General features: G+C 45.3%; 1 protein-coding gene across 1 annotated transcript in view; it reads left to right on the top strand.

Moving 5' to 3' along the window:
• The window catches only part of GPATCH11 (G-patch domain containing 11), a 163,752-nt gene that overhangs the window by 96,003 nt on the left and 45,975 nt on the right, over positions 1 to 21,774 (top strand). The window contains exon 5 of the mRNA XM_077486444.1: positions 1,595 to 1,685. Coding sequence (XP_077342570.1) covers positions 1,595 to 1,685 — 91 coding nt within the window. The remainder of the gene's footprint in view (positions 1 to 1,594; positions 1,686 to 21,774) is intronic.

The raw sequence follows: 21,774 nt of genomic DNA, 5'->3' as shown, positions 1-21,774 counted from the left end.
TGTCCTTAACGGATGAGTCATCAGCTGAATGTTCCCTGCTTACAACTGAATGTAAAAAATAAATAAAAAATGCCCGCAAAAAAAATGGCGTGGGGTCCATACCAAGCCCTTTGGGTCTGATATGGAATCGGAGGAGACGGGGCCAAAATAAAAAATAAAAATGTAAAAAAAAAGAGACGTCACAAGCGGCAGGGTCTCTGGGTGACATCATTGGATGACCATGCCCTGTGGTTATAAAATCAATGGCAAACAGCGGGAGCTGACACAATGGAGGCAGCCAGCATCGAAGGAAGACCATGTATTTATTTTTAGCGGGCAACGCACGAAGAAGACCTCACCGGAGGGCGAGAAGAAAGAGAGAGGGAGAAGAAACAACCAGAGAGCAAAGAGGTAGAAGAAACACCAGAGGATGAAGACACAATTTTTAATTAAGGAATTGTCAGAAACAGACTCTTGTGTTGTCTTTTATTTTTTTGTGAATGGGTAGGGTAACAATGTACCCCATACTCATTGACATGGGGGGGGTTGGATCTGGCGGTCCCCATGTTAAAGGGGGCTTCCAGATTCTGAGAAGTCCTCTGCCCGCAGACCGCCCACAACCACCGCCCAGAGGGCCCCCCCCCCCCATGTTGAAAGCCTGCGGCCTGGTGTAGTTCAGGAGAGGGGTGCTCCCTCATCCCCCTCTCTTTCCTGACCTGCTGGGCTGCATGCTTGGATAAGGGTCTGGTATGGATTTCTTTTTTTTTTTTTTTTGTTTTTTTTCACATTCAGACTCATTGGCTTTTATGGATGCGGCCTTAGCAACCGGCTATATACAGTAAGTGTAAAGCAAAAAAATAAAACACAAATCGTGGTAAAAAAGCGGTACTTGCGTTTTGGATGCTGGTCCATTGAAGTCTATTACATGCAAAATGCCGCATGCTGCTGAAAATAAAGTCCCTAGCCCTTTCCATAAATGCAGAGGCACTAAAATGCATTAATGGGAACGGGTTCCCTAGGAACCCATGATAAAAAATAAAAAAAGTCCTGCGTTAATGCAAAAAGCAGGAAAAAACGCATTGGTAGCCTTAAAAGCTGCCCATTGAACCCATTAGATATAGTCCTTTTTCTGACCTCCACTTGCAAGGTGCCCTTTCTCCTTGCTATCACTTAGGTGCAGAGGGTTTCTGAATGCCGAGTGCTTCCACATTGGGGCAGTGCCCTTGCAGGACGATCTGCAAAGTCTCACAAGCAGCAACTTTGGGGTGGTGTGGGAGTGGTGTGTACTCCAGTCTCAAACCACCCTGCCCAAGTGCCTGCAAAGTGCTTCCTCAGCGATACTTTACGGGTGCTTTTAACCCCTTGTTAACACCTTCTTTGGGGTTAAAAGTGCACCCGCTTTCCGCCTGCATAGCGCCGGTAAAGCGCCACTAGTTTTCTAACGATCGGGCAGTCTGAGTGTGAAAAGTAGCCTAAGGTAGTTTCCTCCTTCCAATCCCTCCTCCTACCTCAATCAGGACAATGTCTTCCCTCTGTACAATGCTGGTTTTATAAAAATAAAAATGTATGTTGTGACCACAGATTTCCTTTATTAAAGATTACTTTTTTATGTTAGGTCAAGATTACGAAGCCAAAAGGAAGAGCAGAAACTAGAAGGTGACCTAAGGAGAAGCCAGAAAGCATGTCTGCATCTAGACGAGCAGAAGGTAAATTAAAGATTAGCAGTAATCCTCATATCATTTTCTAAAATCTTTGTCACATATGCCCAGACTATGAACATTAAACCATTTACACATTCCTAAAGAGCAGAAGCAGAGCTTTAAAACAAACCATCCCTAATCTCTCTCTAGCTGGTGGTGAAGGCTAAACCTGTTTTACCTAAATGCATTCCCTGTATTAAGGTAAAACATGTCTCAGTGTTTGTATACCCCCATTTTGCCCATCATACTTACCTAGATGGATGTAGCATTGGACCGAGCCATCAGACACTTCTGATGCCTTGGTTCTTTCAGCCCCCCCGAGCAGAGAGCTGCTGATTGTCAGCGGATCTCCGCTATGCTCCCCCGCGCTCACTGGAGCACCGAGCTGTGAAGGGGTGGGGAGCTGCAGACTCAGGCTATCATCGGCCCACTGAGAGGCTGAGACAGTCATCAGTCCAGGTACCTGGCAGATACAGACTTTACTGTCGTGATGTTGCGGTGCCTGGACTGATTCCAGTGATGTCAGCAGAGGTGCTCTATGCTGAAAACGGGTCACAAGACTGCAAAACGAATAGCACTCCTGTGACCCATAAGAGAAGCCCAACCAAACAATCTCAGGCTGGACTTCTCATTTAATAATTGTTGCCAAAATGAATGTGTGCTGTTAAAGTGGTTGTAAACCCATTACAACTGCTTTAACCTGCAGGTAAGCCTTGATTAAGGCTTACCTGTAGGTGCAAGCAATATCTCCCAAACCTAAAAGGTTTAGGAGATATTTCCAGAAATAGCAGCACCGATGTCTACGGCTCATGCGCCGTAGACCTCAGGCTCATGCGCCGTAGAGATTGGGCGCAGGCGCACTGAGCGCGCCGTTTCTAACGGGGATCATGCCGTTAGTGGCAGCACCAGCGTGCATGCGTGGGAGTGACGTCATCGCAGCTCCGGTCAATCACATCGCCGGAACCGCGATACCTAGAAATCACTCCGGGGATAGATGGCAGCCTTAGAGGAGGCGAACGAGAGCCGATGCGGGGGCTTCGATCTCTGGTAAGTAATTCATAATGAGCTAGTGTGCTATGCATACTAGCTCATTATGCCTTTGTCTTTCAGGGTGTAATTTTTTTTTTTTTTCAGAGTCTTTACTCTTTAATTGCCTCCAGCATTGTTCCCTTTTCTTCTTGCTGAAAGCTGCCATTTTGCTGAAGCCCAGAGCCCCTGAGCAGCAGTAAATCTTTAGGTTGTCGACAGGTCAGAATCTACATTTTCGGCCAAAAAAATAGAGAGCAACTAAACATGTACAGGCAGGGTGAGACAGTGGATTTTAACCACTTCAGCCCTCAAAGGATTTACCCCCTTCCTGACCAGAGCATTTTTTGTGATACGGAGCTGCATCACTTTAACTGACAATTGCGCAGTTGTGCGATGTTGCACCCAAACAAAATTGACGTCTTTTTTCCCCACAAATAGAGCTTTCTTTTGGTGGTATTTGATCACCTCTGCGGTTTTGATTTTTTGCGCTATAAACCAAAAAAAGCATCAATTATATTATAATTTTTTTCTCAGTTTAGGACAATATGTATTCTTCTAAATATTTTGGTAAAAAAATCGCAATAGGCGTATATGTATTGGTTTGCGCAAAAGTTATAGCGTCTACAAAATAGGGCATAGATTTATGGCATTTTTAATTTTTTTTATTAGGAATGGTGGTAATCTGCAATTTTTATCATAACTGCAACATTGCGGTAGACACATTTGACACACTTTTGACCCTATTTTGGGACCAGTGATATTTGTACAGTGATCAGTGCTATAGCAATACACTGATTACTGTGTAAATGATACTGGAAGGGAAGGGGTTAAACACTAGGGGGGGAGAACAAGGGGTTAACTGTGTTCCCTCACTGTGCTCTAACTGTAGGGGTGATGGGTCGTCTAGGGGGCGCGTGTGCCAGCGGATTCGCTTGGGACCCATGTGCGTGCCCAGCGACCGCGATGTCCACAGAGCACCCGCGATTGCCCGGGAACACAGCAGGGCCGTGGATCTGTGTATGTAAACACACAGATCCACGTTCTGTCAGAGGAGAGGAGACCGATGGTGTGTTCCCAGTACAGAGGAACACCGATTGGTCTCCTCCCCTTGTGAGTCCCCTCCCCCCACAGTTAGAATCACTCCCAGGGAACATAATTAACCCCTGCAGTGCCCCCTGGTGTTAACCCCTTCCCTGCCAGTCACATTTACACAGTAATCAGTGCAATTTTATAGCACCAATCGCTATGTGAATGCTCCCAAAAATGTGTCAAAAGTGTCCGATATGTCCGTCACAATAAAAATCGCAGATCGCCGCCATTACTAGTATAAAAGAAGAAAAAATGCCATAATTCTATCCCCTATTTTGTAGATGCTATAGCTTTTGCGCAAACCAATCAATATACGTTTATTGCGATTTTTTTTTTATTTTTTTATTTTTTTTACCAAAAATATGTAGATGAATACACATCGGCCTAAACTAAGGGACATTTATTTTATTTATTTTTTTTTTTTTTTTAAATGGGATATTTATTATAGCAAAAAGTAAAAAATATTGTTTGTTTTCAAAATTGTCGCACTTCTTTTGTTTATAGAGAAAAAAATAAAAACCGCAGAGGTGATCAATGTTGCACAACCGCGCAATTGTCAGTTAAAGTGATGCAGTGCCGAATCGCAAAAAGTGCTCTGGTAAGGAAGGGGGTAAAATCATCCAGGGCTGAAGTGGTTAAAGGGGTTGGAAACCCTCAAGGTTTTTCACGTTAATGCATTCTATGCATTAAAGCAGAGTTCTGGCCAAATTATTATTATTTTTTTTTTTAATTGATCCGAGCATCATTCATTTTTAAAATAAAAAAACGGTTGTACATGGTTAATTGTGGATCTCTGCTTTAAGGTGAAAAACCTCCTGTAATGCAGCTGCCCCCCAGAGCCCCCCTTTTACTTACTTGAACCCGGTCTTTCCCGTGACGGGACAGGCACACCAGCTCCAGCCGGTGTCTCTGGTCCTGATTTAATAGACTCTGTGCAAAACCAACTGCTTAGAGGAGGTAAGTATGACACGAGCCTTTACATATCCTTTTAAGTTGCATTTTTTTTCATTTGAATTAAATTTTTTTGGGCTGAATACTGTTCTGTTTTTATTTTGACCAATTTATAAAGAAATGCAAAATATATCCATGCCAAGCAAATGAGTGTTGTACATTTTGCTTTTCCAGCTGCAGTTTTTCTGGGATTCATTTTCTGACATATTGGCTTTGCATTATTAGAAAAATCCAGAACTTTAACACCTGGAAAAAAGGGCCTAACTGGAAAAGCTAGAAATTCTAGAGCATTTTTTTAGGAAATCAGAATTAATTCTTTGCAATCCTTCATGGCTAGTCTCTGATGCCAGTGGGTAAAAGATGTTGGTTTACAAAATATTCAGTTACATTTCCTTCTATACAGTTTTATTGTCACTTTTCATTTTGTATACAGTGTGCAGGTTGTCCGTTGCAGCTGAAATCTAGGTATGATTTGTGTTGGCTAGGTAGATTGATCCAGTATCTCTCATACCTGCATAGTAGGGTTGCTTGTTTAGTACTGTCGCTATCCTTGCATTTTTTCAAAGAATAAAAAAGAAGACCTCCTTTAAACGGAGGAGGTGGAGATGTCACCGCCCTGTCTCTCCACCTTGTCCAATCATAGAAGGCTTTGTATTCATTAAAAAAAACAAAAACTGGCATTCTCTGAGGGCTGCCAAGCGAACCCTTTTGTTAACCACTTCAATACCGGGCACTTTCGCCCCCTTCCTTCCCAGCCCAATTTTCAGCTTTCATCGCTCTAGCGCTTTCAGTGACAATTGCGCGGTCATGCTACACTGTACCCCAATGAAATTTTTATCATTTTGTTCGCACAAATAGAGCTTTATTTTGGTGGTTTTTATTCACGACTCCGTTTTTTAATTTTTGCGATATAAGCACAAAAAAAGCAGAAATTTGGAAAAAAAACAATATTTTCTATTTTAAAAGAAATCCAATAAAATCGAATTTTGTCATAAATTTAAGCCAAAATGTATTCTGCTACATGTTTTTGGTAAAAAAAAATTCCGTTAAGTGTATAATAATTGGTTTGTGTGATCACGGACATATGTACGCAAATGATCATGTACATATGTGTGCAGGTAATCACGTACATATGTGTGCAGATAATCATTGGGACATGTGATTTTAGTGGGACATATGTGGGGGACATGTTTTTATTATTAGGGACATGTGTTCTTATTATTTTGGGACATGTGTGTTTTGGGGACATATGTGGGGACATTGTGTTTATACTGTGTTGTGCGTTTACACTAGACTGATTATCAGCGAGTAAAAAGCTGTAAAAAAACAGCTCATACTCACTGATCATCAGCCGGCTGCAGCGATCTGCTCTCCTCTCCTCAGCGATGACTTCTGTGTGAGAGGAGGAGCCGATTGCCTAGCAACCGGCTGTTTGTTTACATCACATGACGGCCGTAATTAGACACGGCCGTCATGTGATCAGGAGGGCCAATCGCGCGCGCGTGATCCCGCTCCTTCTGAAGGACGTTCCTGAACGTCCTATCAGAAGTAGACGGCTCCCACCCGGCCGTATATGTGCATTGGCCGGATGGGAAGTGGTTAATATGCAGAAGGTGGTCAGCACAGGACTTGGAACATTGCTGTTATCACTGTAGTAGCTTCCAGAGCTGTTAAGAGGGTACAGGCAGCACTCCTGTACGGGGCTCGGGGCTCATTCGTTTAAGAAGGGGACCAAGGCAGCTGACAGCAGAAAGAAAGGGATTATTGACTAGAAGGGGTGATCATGGGGCTGGGGCATGGAAGGGTGGTTAATTACTACAACTGATCTCCTGTGGCTCCCCCTGCAGCAGCTAAAAGCAGCCATCTCCTTCTTTCCCTCCTGCCAGCTTCCAGCTGTTGCAGGGGGAGCCATGAGGGATCAGTTTAAGTATATGCCTCCCCGAACCGAACACCGCTTACCACAATCCCCTTACCCCTGCTTTTTAGACCCCCTTCCTCTACAGCGCTGCTGCTTACCTTCTTCTCCCCCTCCATCCCGCTGGCTTTCAGCTGCTGCGGGGGGGCGGCTAACACAAAGGGATCGGTTCCAATAATTGCACCCCTACCGCACAGATCACCCTCCCTGTCCAGGATCTAATTGCCCCTGCTGCCCGGGCAGCCCTTTCCCCCGCAGCACTGCTGGCTTCCCCTGCTCTCCCACTCACCAGTTGCTGTGGGATACAGGGGATCATTTCATCATGGGGGTAAGGGGGCAGTAAATGTAATTTCTTTTTCATACATCATTGGACACAGAGTCAGGCTAATATTCATTACCTGTTGGATTATACTTCATCTCCCAGGTGAATGGACACTGGTAGACCAAAGGTCTTCCACCAGGGGTGATGCCCTATTTAACCCCTCCCACACAGCAAGTTTTTTCAGTTTTTTACCAGTGTCTGCAAGGTAGATGGCACAGTTTGAGCGCTCTAGGTCTTTAGTCCCACAAAGGATTCTTAAATGAATCAAGTGACTGATTGGATCCATTTGACACAGGTTTAGGTGTTTAAATAAATGGTACCCGAGCCTCGCAAGGAAGACTCAAGATCCTGTGAAGTTTTTCTTGTAATGCGGTCTCCGAGCGCTGGACCCTGCGAAGTGGAATCCTGGACACCACAGCGCTAAGGCATTCCTGCAGGGTGCTGCACAGGTCCAAGGGAAGTGACCCTAAACATGAAAAGATTACCCAGTCCTTGAAGATCCTCAAGCGACAGGAACCCGCAATGATGGGTGAAGTTTGGGTGCTTATTTTCTAAGCTGCCCTGCGCCTGGACGCGTAAGTGAAACCCCTTTATTATCATGGGGTATCCCAGTGATTGTAACAATAAGCCTAGCTAGAGGCTGGACACCTATGTGCGGTGACCATACGGGGGAGTTTTGGGCTAGCTGTGGGTGTTTGCAAAGTGTACTTTTCTTTATCATACATCACGGGACACAGAGCAGCTATAGTAATTACTATCTGGATTATACGCCACCTATAGGTGAATGGACACTGGCACACCCAAAAGACATGAAGCCCCCCTCTATATAACCCCTCCTATACAGGAAGTACCTAATTCTTTTTCGCCAGTGTCTGCAAGGTGGTGGTCATTGATGTGATGGTAAAGCAGTGTGCTCTTGGAGCATACTTGGAGGTCTGGATGGTTCTATTAAGAATCATGGACTTCAATCGGATCCATTCAAAAAATCCATCAGCCAAAATGGATGGTACCCAAGCCTCATTGGAGGGAGAGAAGATTCCCAGAGGTTTGCCCTGTAATGCAGCCTTATGGCGTCAGACTCTGCGTAATGGAAACCTGTGCAGTGTTTGTTCTGACCAAGGTGCTTTCCTGCAGGGTGCTATACGGGTCCAGGGGAGTGGACCCCAGATTAAGGGGGGACCCAGTCTGAGGGTCTTTTATAACAAAGTTCAAAAAAAGGAGAGTCTCCCTGGGAATTTAAATGAGGTAGTTACAGTAAGCCACTGAGTAATAGTAGTATAAATGTTTATTAAAATTACTGTACATACAAGGATAATATAGCATATTAGCTCAGCCAATGCATTTGAAGTTACTCTTTTTTTGAAAAAAAAAAACACTGCAGAGAGAGTTCCTGCTGTTCTCCCGGTGGCCAGTGGGAGCAGTGTGCTGTTAAATCATGCTATGTACTCTTACTGCTGGCCTGCTGTTTCTCCTCTAGCCACTAGAGGGCCCAGGCTCGCTTAGTATGGCCTATTTTTCGATAGGCAGGAAGGACGGCCATGCCACGTGGCAACAGGTTCAGTAGGCCTCTGGAGACATAGCAGCAGCTCACGAATACTAACAAGCTGTGAGTACTTACTATGGGAGAATGTGACAGACAAGTCATGATTATATGCTGCATATTTACTGCTTATCCGGGGGGACTGTACAACTGTAAGTTAATGGATGGTTAGCAGTTCACTTTAAAGTGTTGACTGCTCTGTAGGCAGGTGCAGCGTAGTATACATGCTTGCAAACTTATTGCTTAAATCCATGTTTAAATATACACTTATTGAAAAACACGAGCATGGGTGCATTTTAGGGAGTTGTCCAGTATAGTTCATATGTGCTTGGCTAAATCCTGCAGGACTAGTATGGGGCCAACTGCAGTAAAGCAGGTGCTTGCAAACTAGCTAAAATGCATGGTTGCTGAGACGCACGGTTGCTGAAGATACATGTTTTTACATATTCGCAAATGCTGCACAGTGAAAACCCACTATACTATGCTTTCTATATTTGAAAGTATTTTATACGTGTATTGCACCCCTATATACTGCACACCAAATAGTACACCTATACCAGTCCTCAAAAGGACCTTTGTGGACCTAATAGTAGCTAGCTAGTAGCTAGTGAATAGCAGACTGTCCCTGCTCCAAAAACCAAACTGTCCCTACACTGAGAAACGACAGCTGCAGAATCGGTCTGCAGCACTGCATGCAGTGCACTATAATATGCTTTCTATATTTGAAAGAAAGTATATTAGGCATGTATTACAACCCTATATACTGTACACCTATACCAGTCCTTTTAAAAGGACTTTTGTAGACCTAATAGTAATAGCTAGTGATTAGACTGACTGTCCCTGCTCCACACAGCGTCCTTTCCCTACACTGACAAAAGACAGAATGTAAAATGGCCACCAGATCAGGTCTATTTAAAAGGTACGGGGTATGTCCATGTGCTGAAATGTCTCAATTGGCTGTCCTGTACCCCATGATGGATATGTCATGGGTCAAAGTTCTTCACAATGTAAACGAATATGTCCGCCGTGAACAGTGCCAGAAGTCCGCCGGTTTGACGAATCGTGAACGAGCAAAGTTCGCCGCGAACCACAAGGCCATCTCTACTGCTGATGAACGGCAAGTGGTTGTCGATTGGCTTCTGCATGCAAGTCCTGGGACTCATGGTGGCCTCCTTCGAGGCAGTACTGTATGCCCAGTTCCACACCAGAGTTCTGCATAAGGAGATTTTGACAAAGTGGGACAAATCTCCATTGTCCCTGGATCGACAGATCCAGGTGAGCCAGTTAATCAGAGATTCTCTGATCTGGTGGTTGAGGTCCCCGGTGCTTCAGGCCGGGAAGTCGTTCCTGCCTCTGAAATGGACAGTGATCACAATGGACGCCAGCCTCTCCAGCTGGGGTGGAGCGATGGGGGTTCAGTCTGCTTAGGGCCTCTGGTCGACGGAGGGATCCAGGTTGCCGATCAATCTGCTCGAGCTAAGAGCGATCAGGCTATGCCTCTCCACTTGGTCGATGAGACTGCAAGGGCCTCCAATCAGGATCCAGTCAGACAACGCCACTGCGGTGGTATACGTCAATCACCAAGGAGGAACAAGAAGCACAGCCGCCGCACGGGAGGTCGCTCACATACTTCGGTGGGCAGAGCAACATGTACCGGCCCTATCGGCCATTTACATCCCGGGAGTGGAGAACTGGCAGGCGGACTATCTAAGTCGCCAGATGGTGGACCCAGGAGAATGGGCGTTGCATCCGGAGGTGTTCAGGCTGCTGTGCCTGTGGTGGGGCACACCAGACGTGGATCTTCTGGCCTCCCGTATCATTCGGAAGGTGACGAGATTCGTGCCCAGGACAAGAGATCTGTGGGCAGATGCGTCAGACGCCCTGGTGGCTCCGTGGGATCAGTACCAGCTGATCTACGCCTTTCCTCCACTGAAACTGTTACCACGTCTTCTTCGCATTGTGGAAGTCGAGGGGATCTCAGTAATTCTGGTTGCCCCAGATTGGCCTCAGCGTCCTTGGTACGCAGACCTAGTGCGCCTGGTGTCAGACGCCCCATGGCGACTGCCGTTACGAGGAGACCTTCTATCTCAAGGTCTGATTCTCCATCCTGCTTTACCATCGCTGGCTTTAACGGCATGGCTATTGAGAGCCAGGTGTTGAGGAAATGGGGTCCGTCGGACTCAGTGATCCCCACTATGTTGATAGCACAAATCTTCTTCACGGAAGATATATCATCGTACCTGGAAGGCTTACATCTCCATGTGTGAGGAGAAAGGATGGCATCAGCGCTCCTTTTCTATATCCAGGATCCTGCTGTTTCTTCAGCAAGGTGTAGACCAGAAATTGGTGTTAAGCACTATTAAGGGGAAAATATCAGCCTTGGCTGGCTTTTTTTTTTTTTTTTTTTCAGTGGCCCCTGTCATCTCACTCATTAAGTGAGTACCCTTGTTCAAGGGGTGCGACATGTAGTCCCTCCTGTGCGTCCACCGTTACCCCCGTGGGATCTGAACCTGGTGTTCTTGGTGCTTCAGAAACCGCCTTTTGAAAATATCAGGGAGATTCCCCCATTGACCCTTTCCCAGAAAATGGCCTTTCTAGCGGCCATCACATCGGCCAGGAGGGTTTCGGAACTGGCGGCCTTGTCCTGCAAGTCGCCCTATCTGGTTGTTCACAAGGATAAAGTGTTGTAGCGTCCGCAACCGTCCTGTTTGCCAAAAGTGGTCTTAGCTTTTCATATCAATGAGGACATTGTGTTACCATCTCTGTGTCCTAAGCTGACACATCCTAAGGAGGTGGCTCTTCACGCTCTGGGCGAGGTTCGGGCTCTAAAGGTGCATTTGTCTGCCACGGTTCCCTTCCGGAAGTCAGACTCACTTTTTCGGTGGCTGGTCCAAAGAAAGGCATGGCGGTCTCGTTGGCCACCATTTCCAGGTGGATTAGGCAGATTGTAGTGCAGGCCTATGCCTTGAAGGGGCAGGTGCCCCCCTTTCCGGTCACGGCCCACTCCACAAGGGCAGTCGGAACGTCTTGGGCCTTCCGACACCAAGCATCTGTCGCTCAAGTGTGTAAAGCGGCGATCTGGTCGTCTGTACACACGTTTACCAAGTTCTACAAGGTAGACGTCGGTGCATCGGCTGATGCCTCTTTTAGCCGCAAGGTTTTGCAGGCAGCCGTATAGTTGCAATTGAGTATGCAATATTTTTATTTTTTTTCGTTAAAACAGTCCTGTTGATGTAATGCACTGTTGCATTACATTCCGAAGGTTTTGCTGCAGTTATGGGTAGTCACTCCTGTTGAGGGTACTCTGGTTTGGTGGTGGATTTCTCCACGCACTGTGGTTTTTGTGGGTAAAGTTTCACTAGTTCCCACTTGCCATGGTGGATGAAGTTTTTTTATGCTGTTTTCCCACCCCTCGTTTGCACTGCTTGGGGATCTGTGTTGGTCGGTGAATATAAGAGAAAATAGGATTTTTTGTACTCGCCGTAAAATCCTTTTCTCTGTAATTTGCTGACCGACACAGCACCCGCCCCTCCTTTTTCTCTTTACGTTATACTGCTTGTTGACGTACTGATGACTGCATGGCAGGCTGGAGGGTTGTTACCTAAGGGACCACCCACTGGGCAGAACTGGAAAGTTCTGTGTGTAACGTAACATGTAATGCCTAGTATTCTCCTAAAGGGGGGCGTAACAACCCAATGGCTAATAGAGGAGCTGTGTCGGTCAGTGAATTACAGAGAAAAGAATTTTACAGCGAGTAAAAAAAATCCTATCTTTATAACTACTTACCTGTAAAATCCTTTTCTTGGAGAACATCATGGGACACAGAGGTCCCTCCCCTCTTTTATTGGGTTTAAGTATATTGCTTTGCTACAAAAACTGATGTGCTCCTGGAAGGAGGAGGGGTTATATAGGAAGTGAACTTCCTGGATTGGGTATACCAGTGTCCATCACCTTAAGGTGCCTATATACCTATTAAGTTATTACTTAACCACTAGAGATCCGCGCTATAGCCGAATGATGGCTACAGCGCGGACCTGCTTTGCCGGGACTACGTCTATTGACGTTGTCCCGTGCACAAGCGGCCTACGCGCCCCCTGAGGGGCGCACGCGGCGCCCTCTGTGGTCAGCGAGTCTATGAGACTCGCCTGATCATGGATCGGAGCAAGGGGTCGCAGCCAATGACAGCTGATCATGTGACACAACAGAGCCGGTAACTGGCTATTTTTCCTCCTCGCGCTGACAGCGCGAGAAGAAAAAAAAAGCTGATCATCGGCGGCCCTGATCGGGACATTAGTCCCGATCACGCCCAGCTTATCAGTGCCCACCTGCCCCCTGCCAGTGCCACCTAAATAATAAAAAGTGCCACCCATCAGTGCCCACAATCTGCCTCAACAACAGTGCTGCACCCCAGAGCCACATATCTGTGCCCAAAAGTGTCATCTACCAGTGCCTATCAGTGCCCATCAGTCCCATCTATCAGTGGTACCTATCAGTGCCCCTTAGGGCCACCCATCCGTGCCATCTTATCTGTCCCCATCTTTGCCCATTAGTGCCGCCTTATCTGTGCCTATCGGTGCCACCTTATCTGTGCCTATTAGTGCCGCCTTAACTGTGCCTATCAGTGCCCACCAGTGCAGCCTATCAGTGCCCACCAGTGCCGCCTCATCAGCGCATTTCAATGAAGGAGAAAAATGACCTGTTTGCAAAATTTTATAACAAACTATGAAACATGATTTTTATTTTTTTTGCATCTTTTTTTGTTTGTTTAGCAAAAAATAAAACTCCCAGCTGTAATTAAATACCACCAAAAGAAAGCTCTATTTGTGGGAAAAAAAATGATAAAAATTTAATTTGGGTGCAGTGTTGTATGGCCGCGCAATTTTCATTCAAAGTGCATCAGCGCTGAAAGCTGAAAATTGGTCTGGGCAGGAGGGGGGTTTAAGTGCCCAGTAAGCAAGCGGTTAAGGCTCTGTGTCCCATGATGTACTCCAAGAAAAGGATTTTACAGGTAAGCGGTTATAAAAATCCTATTATTTTGCTTGTGTCTGACTGTTTTTTACGGTGTGCCATTTCGCCTTGGTTCAGTATTATGCACGTGCGTTCGCAAGGGTGCCGCTGTGCTCAGCAGTTTGACGTGCGTGCATTCGCAAAAACACCGCTGAACTTAGAAGTTTGTTTTCCAGCCATGGGGCATGCGGCTTTGCCCCACATGCACAGTAGCCTTTATCTGGGCGGAGAAAGATTTGTGTCATACGCAAATACAACCATGCCCGTTCGCTGGGACCAAGCACGTACATGTGTACGCAGGCATGCATAGAATTTTTGTTTCAGCGCACAGCCAGCTTATTTAAGCTGTATATGCCAAGCATGCAGTACTTCCAGAAGGCATCTGTGGGACACAGAGCAGACTCTGAACAGGCACTTGCAGCGGTTAATTTCTTCTTACTTTAGTCAACAAGTGTTGCTTGGTAGGCTAAGGTGCTTAACAGGATTGTTGCATAGGGGCTTGGTGAGCCCTATTAAAAGGTACACAAGTACTCTCTTTTAGTGGCTAGTAAATGTCTTTAAAAAAGAGGAGTGGGAGTAACACTACAGGGAAGGGCACTCCTATGTCATCAGTAGGCCCTCATGAACCTAGTCGTATCTAGAGGTCGACCGATATGGGTTTTTCTCTGACCGATGCCGATATTTAGAAATCATGGTGGCGGATATATGATGCCGATTTTTTTTTTTTTTTGGGCTGATATGCTGGACGGATTTATTTATCCCCCCCCCCCCCCCCCCCCTTTTCATCTCATTAAAATCTAACAGCACCTTTTCCAACTGGGGCGTTTTTTAGGTGCTTTTGGGCTAAAAATAGCGTCTGTAAAGTGCCTGCAAAATAGCTCCCCTGCAGTCTGTGTGAAAGCCCGAGTGCTTTCACACTGAGGCGATGCGCTGGCAGGATGTTAAAAAAAAAAGTTCTGCAAGCAGCACCTTTGGAGTGGTGTAATACCGCTCCTCTACCACTCCTGCCCATTGATATGAATGGGCACCACTGCCGAAGCGCATGCAATGTGATTTGGCAGCGGCGCTTCACTGGCGCATTTAACCTCTTCCTCGGCCGCTAGCTGGGTTATATGCGCCCCACTAGTAGCTGAATAGCACCGCTAAAATAGTTACATAGTTAGTTAGGTTGAAAAGAGACACAAGTCCATCCAGTTCAACCTTAAAAACAAATAAAATAAAAAATAATCGTTCAATCCAAATACCCAATTTTATGCCCACAATTGATCCAGAGGAAGGCGAAAAAAACCCCAGCAGAGCATGCTCCAATTTGCTACAGCAGGGGGAAAAAATTCCTTCCTGATCCCCCAAGAGGCAATCGGATTTTCCCTGGATCAACTTTACCTATGTTAGTACCCAGTTATATTATGTACATTCAGGAAAGTATCCAGGCCTTTCTTAAAGCAATCTACTGAGCTGGCCAGAACCACCTCTGGCGGGAGTCTATTCCACATTTTCACAGCCCTAACTGTGAAGAAACCTTTCCGTACTTGAAGATGAAATCTCTTTTCCTCTAGACGTAAAGAGTGCCCCCTTGTCCTCTGGGTTGACCGTACAGAGAATAACTCAACATCAAGTTCACTATATGGACCCCTAATATATTTGAACATGTTGATCATATCCCCCCCTCATTCTCCTCTTCTCAAGAGTGAATACATTTAGTTCCTCTAATCTCTCCTCATAGCTGAGCTCCTCCATGCCTCTTATCAGTTTGCCCCCTCTCTGCACTTTCTCCAGTTCCCTGATATCCTTTTTGAGAACTGGTGCCCAAAACTGAACTGCATCTCTCTCTCCCTCTCCCTCTCTCCCTCTCCCTCTCTCCCTCTCTCCCTCTCTCCCTCTCTCCCTCTCTCCCTCTCTCCCTCTCTCCCTCTCTCCCTCTCTCCCTCTCTCTCCCTCTCTCTCTCTCCCCCTCTCTCTCTCTCTCCCCCTCTCTCTCTCTCTCCCCCTCTCTCTCTCTCTCCCCCTCTCTCTCTCTCTCCCCCTCTCTCTCTCCCCCTCTCTCTCTCCCCCTCCCCTCCCCTCCCCTCCCCGGCATTGCATGTTATTGAGCTTATGATCTACCAAAACCCCCAGATCCTTCTCCACTATGGATTCCCCCAGTTGTACTCCCCCCCCCCCCCCCCAGCATGTATGATGCAGGCATAACTTTACATTTATCAACATTAAACCTCATTTGCCACATAGTCGCCCAATTAGACAGAGTATTGAGGTCGGCTTGTAAATTGGAGACATCCTGTAAGAACGTTATTCCACCGCATCTTGGTGTCATCTGCAAAGACAGAAATGTTACTTTTGATCCCAGACCCAATATCATTTATAAAGATGTTAAAAAGTAAGGGACACACCACTGATAACCTTAGACCATTCAGAGTAAGAATCATTAATCACTACTCTCTGAATTCTGTCTTTTAGCCAATTTTCTATCCATTTACAAACTGATATTTCCAAACCTGTAGACTTTACCTTACACATGAGCCGTGTGTGGGGAACTGTATCGAACGCTTTTGCAAAATCCAATTATACCACATCCACTGCAACCCCTCTGTCCAAGGTTTTACTTACCTACTCATAAAAAGAAATCAGATTTGTCTGACAACTTCTGTTTTTCATGAATCCATGTTGTCTGTTGCTTAAAGTGTTTTTGTTCAGCAAGACCTCGTCGATGTGGTCTTTTATTAAACGCTCCAGTATCTTCCCAGCTATAGAAGTTAAGCTAACAGGTCTATAGTTACTTGGTAAAGACTTTGACCCCCTTTTAAATATAGGCACCACGTTCGCCCTGCGCCAATCCAGTGGGACTATTCCGTCATTAATGAGTCCCTAAAAATTAGATACAATGGCTCTGAAATTACAGAGCGGAAATTCTTTTAGGATCCGTGGGTGGATGCCATCAAGGCCAGGTGCTTTATCCACCTTTATTCTGTCTAAATATTTCTGAACCATATCACTTTTGAGCAATTGTGGATCATTTGGGGCTGTGTCTCTATCGCCCCCATTATGGACATGTGCTCCCCCATGCTCTTTTGTGTACACAGAGCTGAAGAAAGTATTTAATAAATTAGCCTTCTCTTTGTCCCCAGTCACCCACTCTAGATTATTTTGTAAAGGGCCTACATGCTCAGACTTTACCTTTTTTACTATTAATATCTTTGAAGAATTTTTGGGGGTTTGTCCTACTATCTTTTGCAATCTGTCGTTCGTTTTAAATTTTTGCATCCTTGATTTTCTTTTTACATATTCTGTTAAATTCTTTGTAACATTTAAATTACACTAGTGATCCTTCATTTTTATATTTTTTAAAAGCTCTTCTCTTATAGTTTATAGCTTTTTTAACTTTGGCCGTGAGCCACATAGGTTTTGTTTTTAGCCTTTTAAACTTATTGCCCATGGGAATATACTTTGCAGTGAGGTCCCAGTCTTTTTGAAGAATTCCCATTTCTGTTCTGTGCCCATTGAAGCGAATATTCTCTCCCAGTCTAAGTCCTGGAGAGCAGCCCTCATCCTTGGAAAATTTGCTCTCTTGAAGTTAAGTGTGTTTATCTTACCCGTATTTATTTCTTGTTTAGCGCTAACATCAAAAGAAATAATGTTATGATCACTGCTACCCAGGTGTTCCTTTATCTGGACATTAGTAATAAGCTCTGCATGGTTTGAGATTACCAGGTCCAACAGAGCTTCATTCCTAGTTGGGGCCTCAACAAACTGGACCATAAAATTGTCCTGTAATAGGTTTATCATTTTTTTCCCTTTAACTGTCCCAGCAGTGCCATTACTCCAGTCAATTTCTTGGTAGTTAAAATCCCCCATTATTATCACTGTCCCAGCCCTTGCAGCCCTTTGCATCTGTGCAAGGAGCTGAGTCTCCACCTCCTCACTAACATTGGGTGGTCTATAACAAACTCCGATTAACTTTGAACTACACCCATCTAAATGCAGTTCCACCCATAATGCTTCAGACTCCTCACACTCTCCATCCACCAGGTCTTCTTTCACACTTGCTTTGAGATCACTTCTCACATAGAGACAGACCCCGCCACCTTTCCTTTTTACCCTGTCTCTCCGAAAGAGTGCATAGCCAGGAATAATAATAGCCCAGTCATGTGAGGATTGAAGCCAAGTTTCAACAATACCGATTACATCATAGCTCTCCTCATGCACCACAGCTTCCAACTCCCCTATTTTGATTGGCAGACTTCTGGCATTGGTGTACAAACACTTAAATGCATTATTACATTTTGCTCTGGTGTTTTTCATATTATTTTTAGTAGTAAAAATTGCATTTTTCATTTCAATCATTGCAATCGTTTTCAATGGCTGTTTGCAACATGGGAAATTTCTTGTCACCTGCCATATCCCACCCCCCCATCTATCCCCATTCCACCCTCCATTAATGTCTGACCACTAACTGACCTGTCTGCCCAATGTAATTCTGGTTCACCCTCCCCCCCTCAAACCCAGTTTAAATACTCCTCCAGCCTTCCCATAAACCTCTCCCCCAGCACTGCAGATCCCCTTCCATTCAAGTGCAAACCATCGTTGGCATATAGGTTGCACCCCAATGAAAAGTAAATGATGGTAAAGTGCCGCTAAAACTAGCAGCGTTTTACCATCAACGCCTACCCGCTCCAGTGTGAAAGCAGCCTTAATAAGCGATACAGAAAATTTCTTACATTTAAACATTTATTAAACAAAACAAACCTCCAATCAGTTTACGTGTATGTATAATTTAGATTAAAAAAAAAACTATAAAATATTAAATAAAAACAGGTAGTCAAAACTTTTGGACAAAAAAAAAATGGACTAACTTTACTGTTTTTAAGTGTTTTTTTTTTTTTATCATTAGTGTATTTTTTTCCCAAAAAATTGCGTTTGAAAGACCTCTGCGCAAATGCCGTGTGACATAAAATATTGCAACAACCGCTATTTTATTCCCTAGGAACTCTGCTAAAAAATATATATAATTTTTGGGGGCTCTAAGTGATTTTCTGGCAGAAAATACAGGATTTTTTCTTGTAAGCAACAAGTGTCAGAAAAAAGATTTAGTCTTTAAATGGTTAAACTGAGAACTCCTACACACTGAGTTGAGTTCATTCAGAAGTGTTAACATTGTATCTCTTTACTCTTTTCTTGGCAGACTGCCCAGAGAGGAAACGGTTGGTGGCTTCTATGAAGACTCATTACAGAAGTCATTTGCAAGTCGCGCTATAGTTCTAATCTGGCTTTTTATCAGCACAATTGGCCGATGCCGATTAATTTAAAAAAGGCAAATATCGGCCGATATATCGGTCGACCTCTAGTCGTATCCCTAGTGTTGTATCCCCTGAAGAACCAGAGGCTTCCAGGCAATCTGAGCCACTGCATTTATTTGGTATTGTGCCTACAGTCACCCCTGCTGCTTCACCCTTTATCACCAAGGATGAACTGTCTTCGGACCTAGCCAGGTTAGAGCGCAGGATTGCCTCCATGCCGCACGGTGGCAAGAAGCGTGACAGATCTCCCTCCCTGGAGCCTCCTAGTTTGGAGCAGGAATGGTTTGAGAATGGGGAAGAGCTAAAAGCTCAGGGTTCTGTGGAGGGCCTAGCGGATGAGTCTGCTTCTGATTTAATCTGGAACAAAAGATATCCAGTTGATGTCTGCCTCAGTCACAGAGGCTTTCCATCCTGACTTTGACCGAAAAGGGGAAAGCTGCAAGGCCAGGGCCAGAAAAAGCCCTGGGTCCAAAATTCTTCTAAACCCAGCACCGAGCCCTCCTCATTTGGAGAATGATCGGTCAGGATGAGTGGGTCACCTCAATTATATCCCACTGTTACAAGCTGAAGTTGCAGGGGGCTCCCCCTCAGAGGTTTTTAAGTTCTGACATTCTCGCGTATCCTCCAAAAAGAGACTTATTGCTTCAGGCACTACATCATTTAATGCATCAGGGAGTGATTGTACAGGTTCCTGTATCCGAAAGAGTGGACCTGTTTTACGGTTTAAAAACCAAACTGGGTCACAAGGCCCATTTTTGGATAAGATCCCTGAACCAGTATCTACTAATCTGGTGCTTTCGGATGGAGTCTGTCCGCTCAATTGTAGCCTCACTGTAGATGAAAGACTTCTTAGCCTCCATCGATTATAAAAGATGCGTATTTACACGTACCTATCTTTCAGCCTCATCAGAGGTTCCTGCGATTTGCAGTAGAGGAATGTCATTTTCAGTTTTTTCGGGCTTGCTACAGCTCCCTGGGTGTTTACAAAGGTCCTAGTACCAGTACTGGGTCTCTTAAGAGCCAGAGGGATCCTGGTGCTTGGGTATCTGGATGACCTCCTGCTCAGAGATCACTCATTACAGGCTCTAGAACAGAGCATATCATGCACAGTGTGGTATTTGAAAAGTTTAGGTTGGATCAGACATACTGGAAAGTCAGCCTTGAAACCATCTCAAGCTCTTAAGTATTTAGGTCTTATTCTAGATACGGTCCAAGCAAGAGTATTCTTGCCACCCGCAAAGATCTGTGCCCTGAAGAATTGGGTGCGTCAGATAAGGGGCACCAGACAACCCTCCATTTGGCTCTGTGTGAGTCTCCTAGGAAGGATGGTATCCTCTTTTGAGGCGGTGACCTAAGCCCAATTCCATTCACACCCTATATAACGAGATCTTTTTGGCTTGGAACAGGAGAGAACAAGCCCTGGATTATCCAATATTCTTATCCCCTCAGGCACACTTAAGCCTAAACTGATGGTTCCAGGATCAGAACCTATGAAAGAGAAGATCTTTCATCCTGGTAACTTGGAGAGTACGGACTACAGATGCCACTCTCAGGCTGAGAACTGACCCTAGAGGGGCTCACCGCTCAAGGGAAATGGTCAAGGACAGAACAAATCCTGCCCATAAACATCCTGGAATTACGGGCAGTACGACTGGCCCTACGGTCATGGATGGTGGAGCTTCAGGACTGCCCTATGGGGGTTCAGTCCGACAATGCCACTGCAGTGGCATATATAAACCACCAAGGCAGTACCAGGAGTCGTTCAGCTCTGAAGGAGGTGAACCACGTACTAGCCTGGGCAGAAGGACATGTGCCAATTTTCTATCGGCAGTCCATATCCTGGGTGTAGAGAACTGGAAGGCAGATTATCTCAGCCGCCAGCAGATCTGCCCGGGGTAATGGTCCCTACACCCAGGGGTGTTCCAGGAAATTTGCCAACGTTGGGAATGGCCAGAGGTCGACCTACTGGCATCCACATTCAACAACAAGCTACAGCAGTTTATTTCCTGAGCAAGAGATCCTCTGGCAATCAAAGCAGATGCTATGGTAGTTCCATGGAGCCAATACTCCCTGGTTTATGCTTTTCCTCCGATTCCTCTAATTCCACATTTGTTGCATAGGATTCAGAGAGAAGGGGTTCCAGTCATTCTGGTGACACCAACCTGGCCTAGAAAGCCCTGGTTCCTGGAGATTGTGAGACTGACAATAGACAGGCTATGGAAGCTTCCACGTCCCTCTGATCTACTGTCTCAATATTCCACCCCAATTTACAGTCGCTAAATTTGACAGCATGGCTATTCAAGCCAGGGTGTTAAAGGACTGTGGCATCTCGGGACCAGTTGTGTCTACCATAGGAAATGCTAGAAAAGCTGTCGCTAGGAAGATCATATCATAAGATCTATCATAAGGTCTGGAAGACTTGTATTGCTTGGTGTGAAGCCAAAAAACGGCATCCTCGCAAATGCGTGATTGGGAGAATTCTCTTTTCTACAGTCCGCTGTGGAAATCAAATTGGCTTTGAGTACAATTAGCGGTCAAATTTTGGTCCTATCGGTATTCTTCCAAAGGCCTTTAGCCTCCCATTCACTGGTCCGAACCTTTATGCAGGGGGCACCTATGTGTCCTTGGGATTTGAACTTGGTGCTGTCTGTGTTACAGAAACAACTATTTTTTTTTTTCAACACATCAAGGAAATTCCATTAGACTTGCTGTCACGCAAGCTAGCCCTTCCTGATGGCTATCACCTTGGCTAGAAGGGTGTCTGAGTTAGTCGCCCTTTTGTGCAGGGAGCCATAATTGATCCTTCACCAAGAAAGGGTCGTGTTACAACCTGTTCCGTCCTTTTTGCCAAAAGTGGTGTCGCCCTTTCATTTAATTAAATTCATTTAAAGCGGAGGGCCGGTTATAAAAAAAAAAAAAAAAAAAAAGTCAGCAGCTGCAAACACTGCAGC

This window comes from Lithobates pipiens, unplaced genomic scaffold (assembly GCF_037356315.1).
Source record: "Lithobates pipiens isolate NorthernLeopardFrog02 unplaced genomic scaffold, aLitPip1_a1.2 Scaffold_18, whole genome shotgun sequence".
Taxonomy (NCBI): domain Eukaryota; kingdom Metazoa; phylum Chordata; class Amphibia; order Anura; family Ranidae; genus Lithobates; species Lithobates pipiens.
Note: the sequence above shows the minus strand (reverse complement) of the source record. Positions and strands in the feature narration are given on the sequence as shown.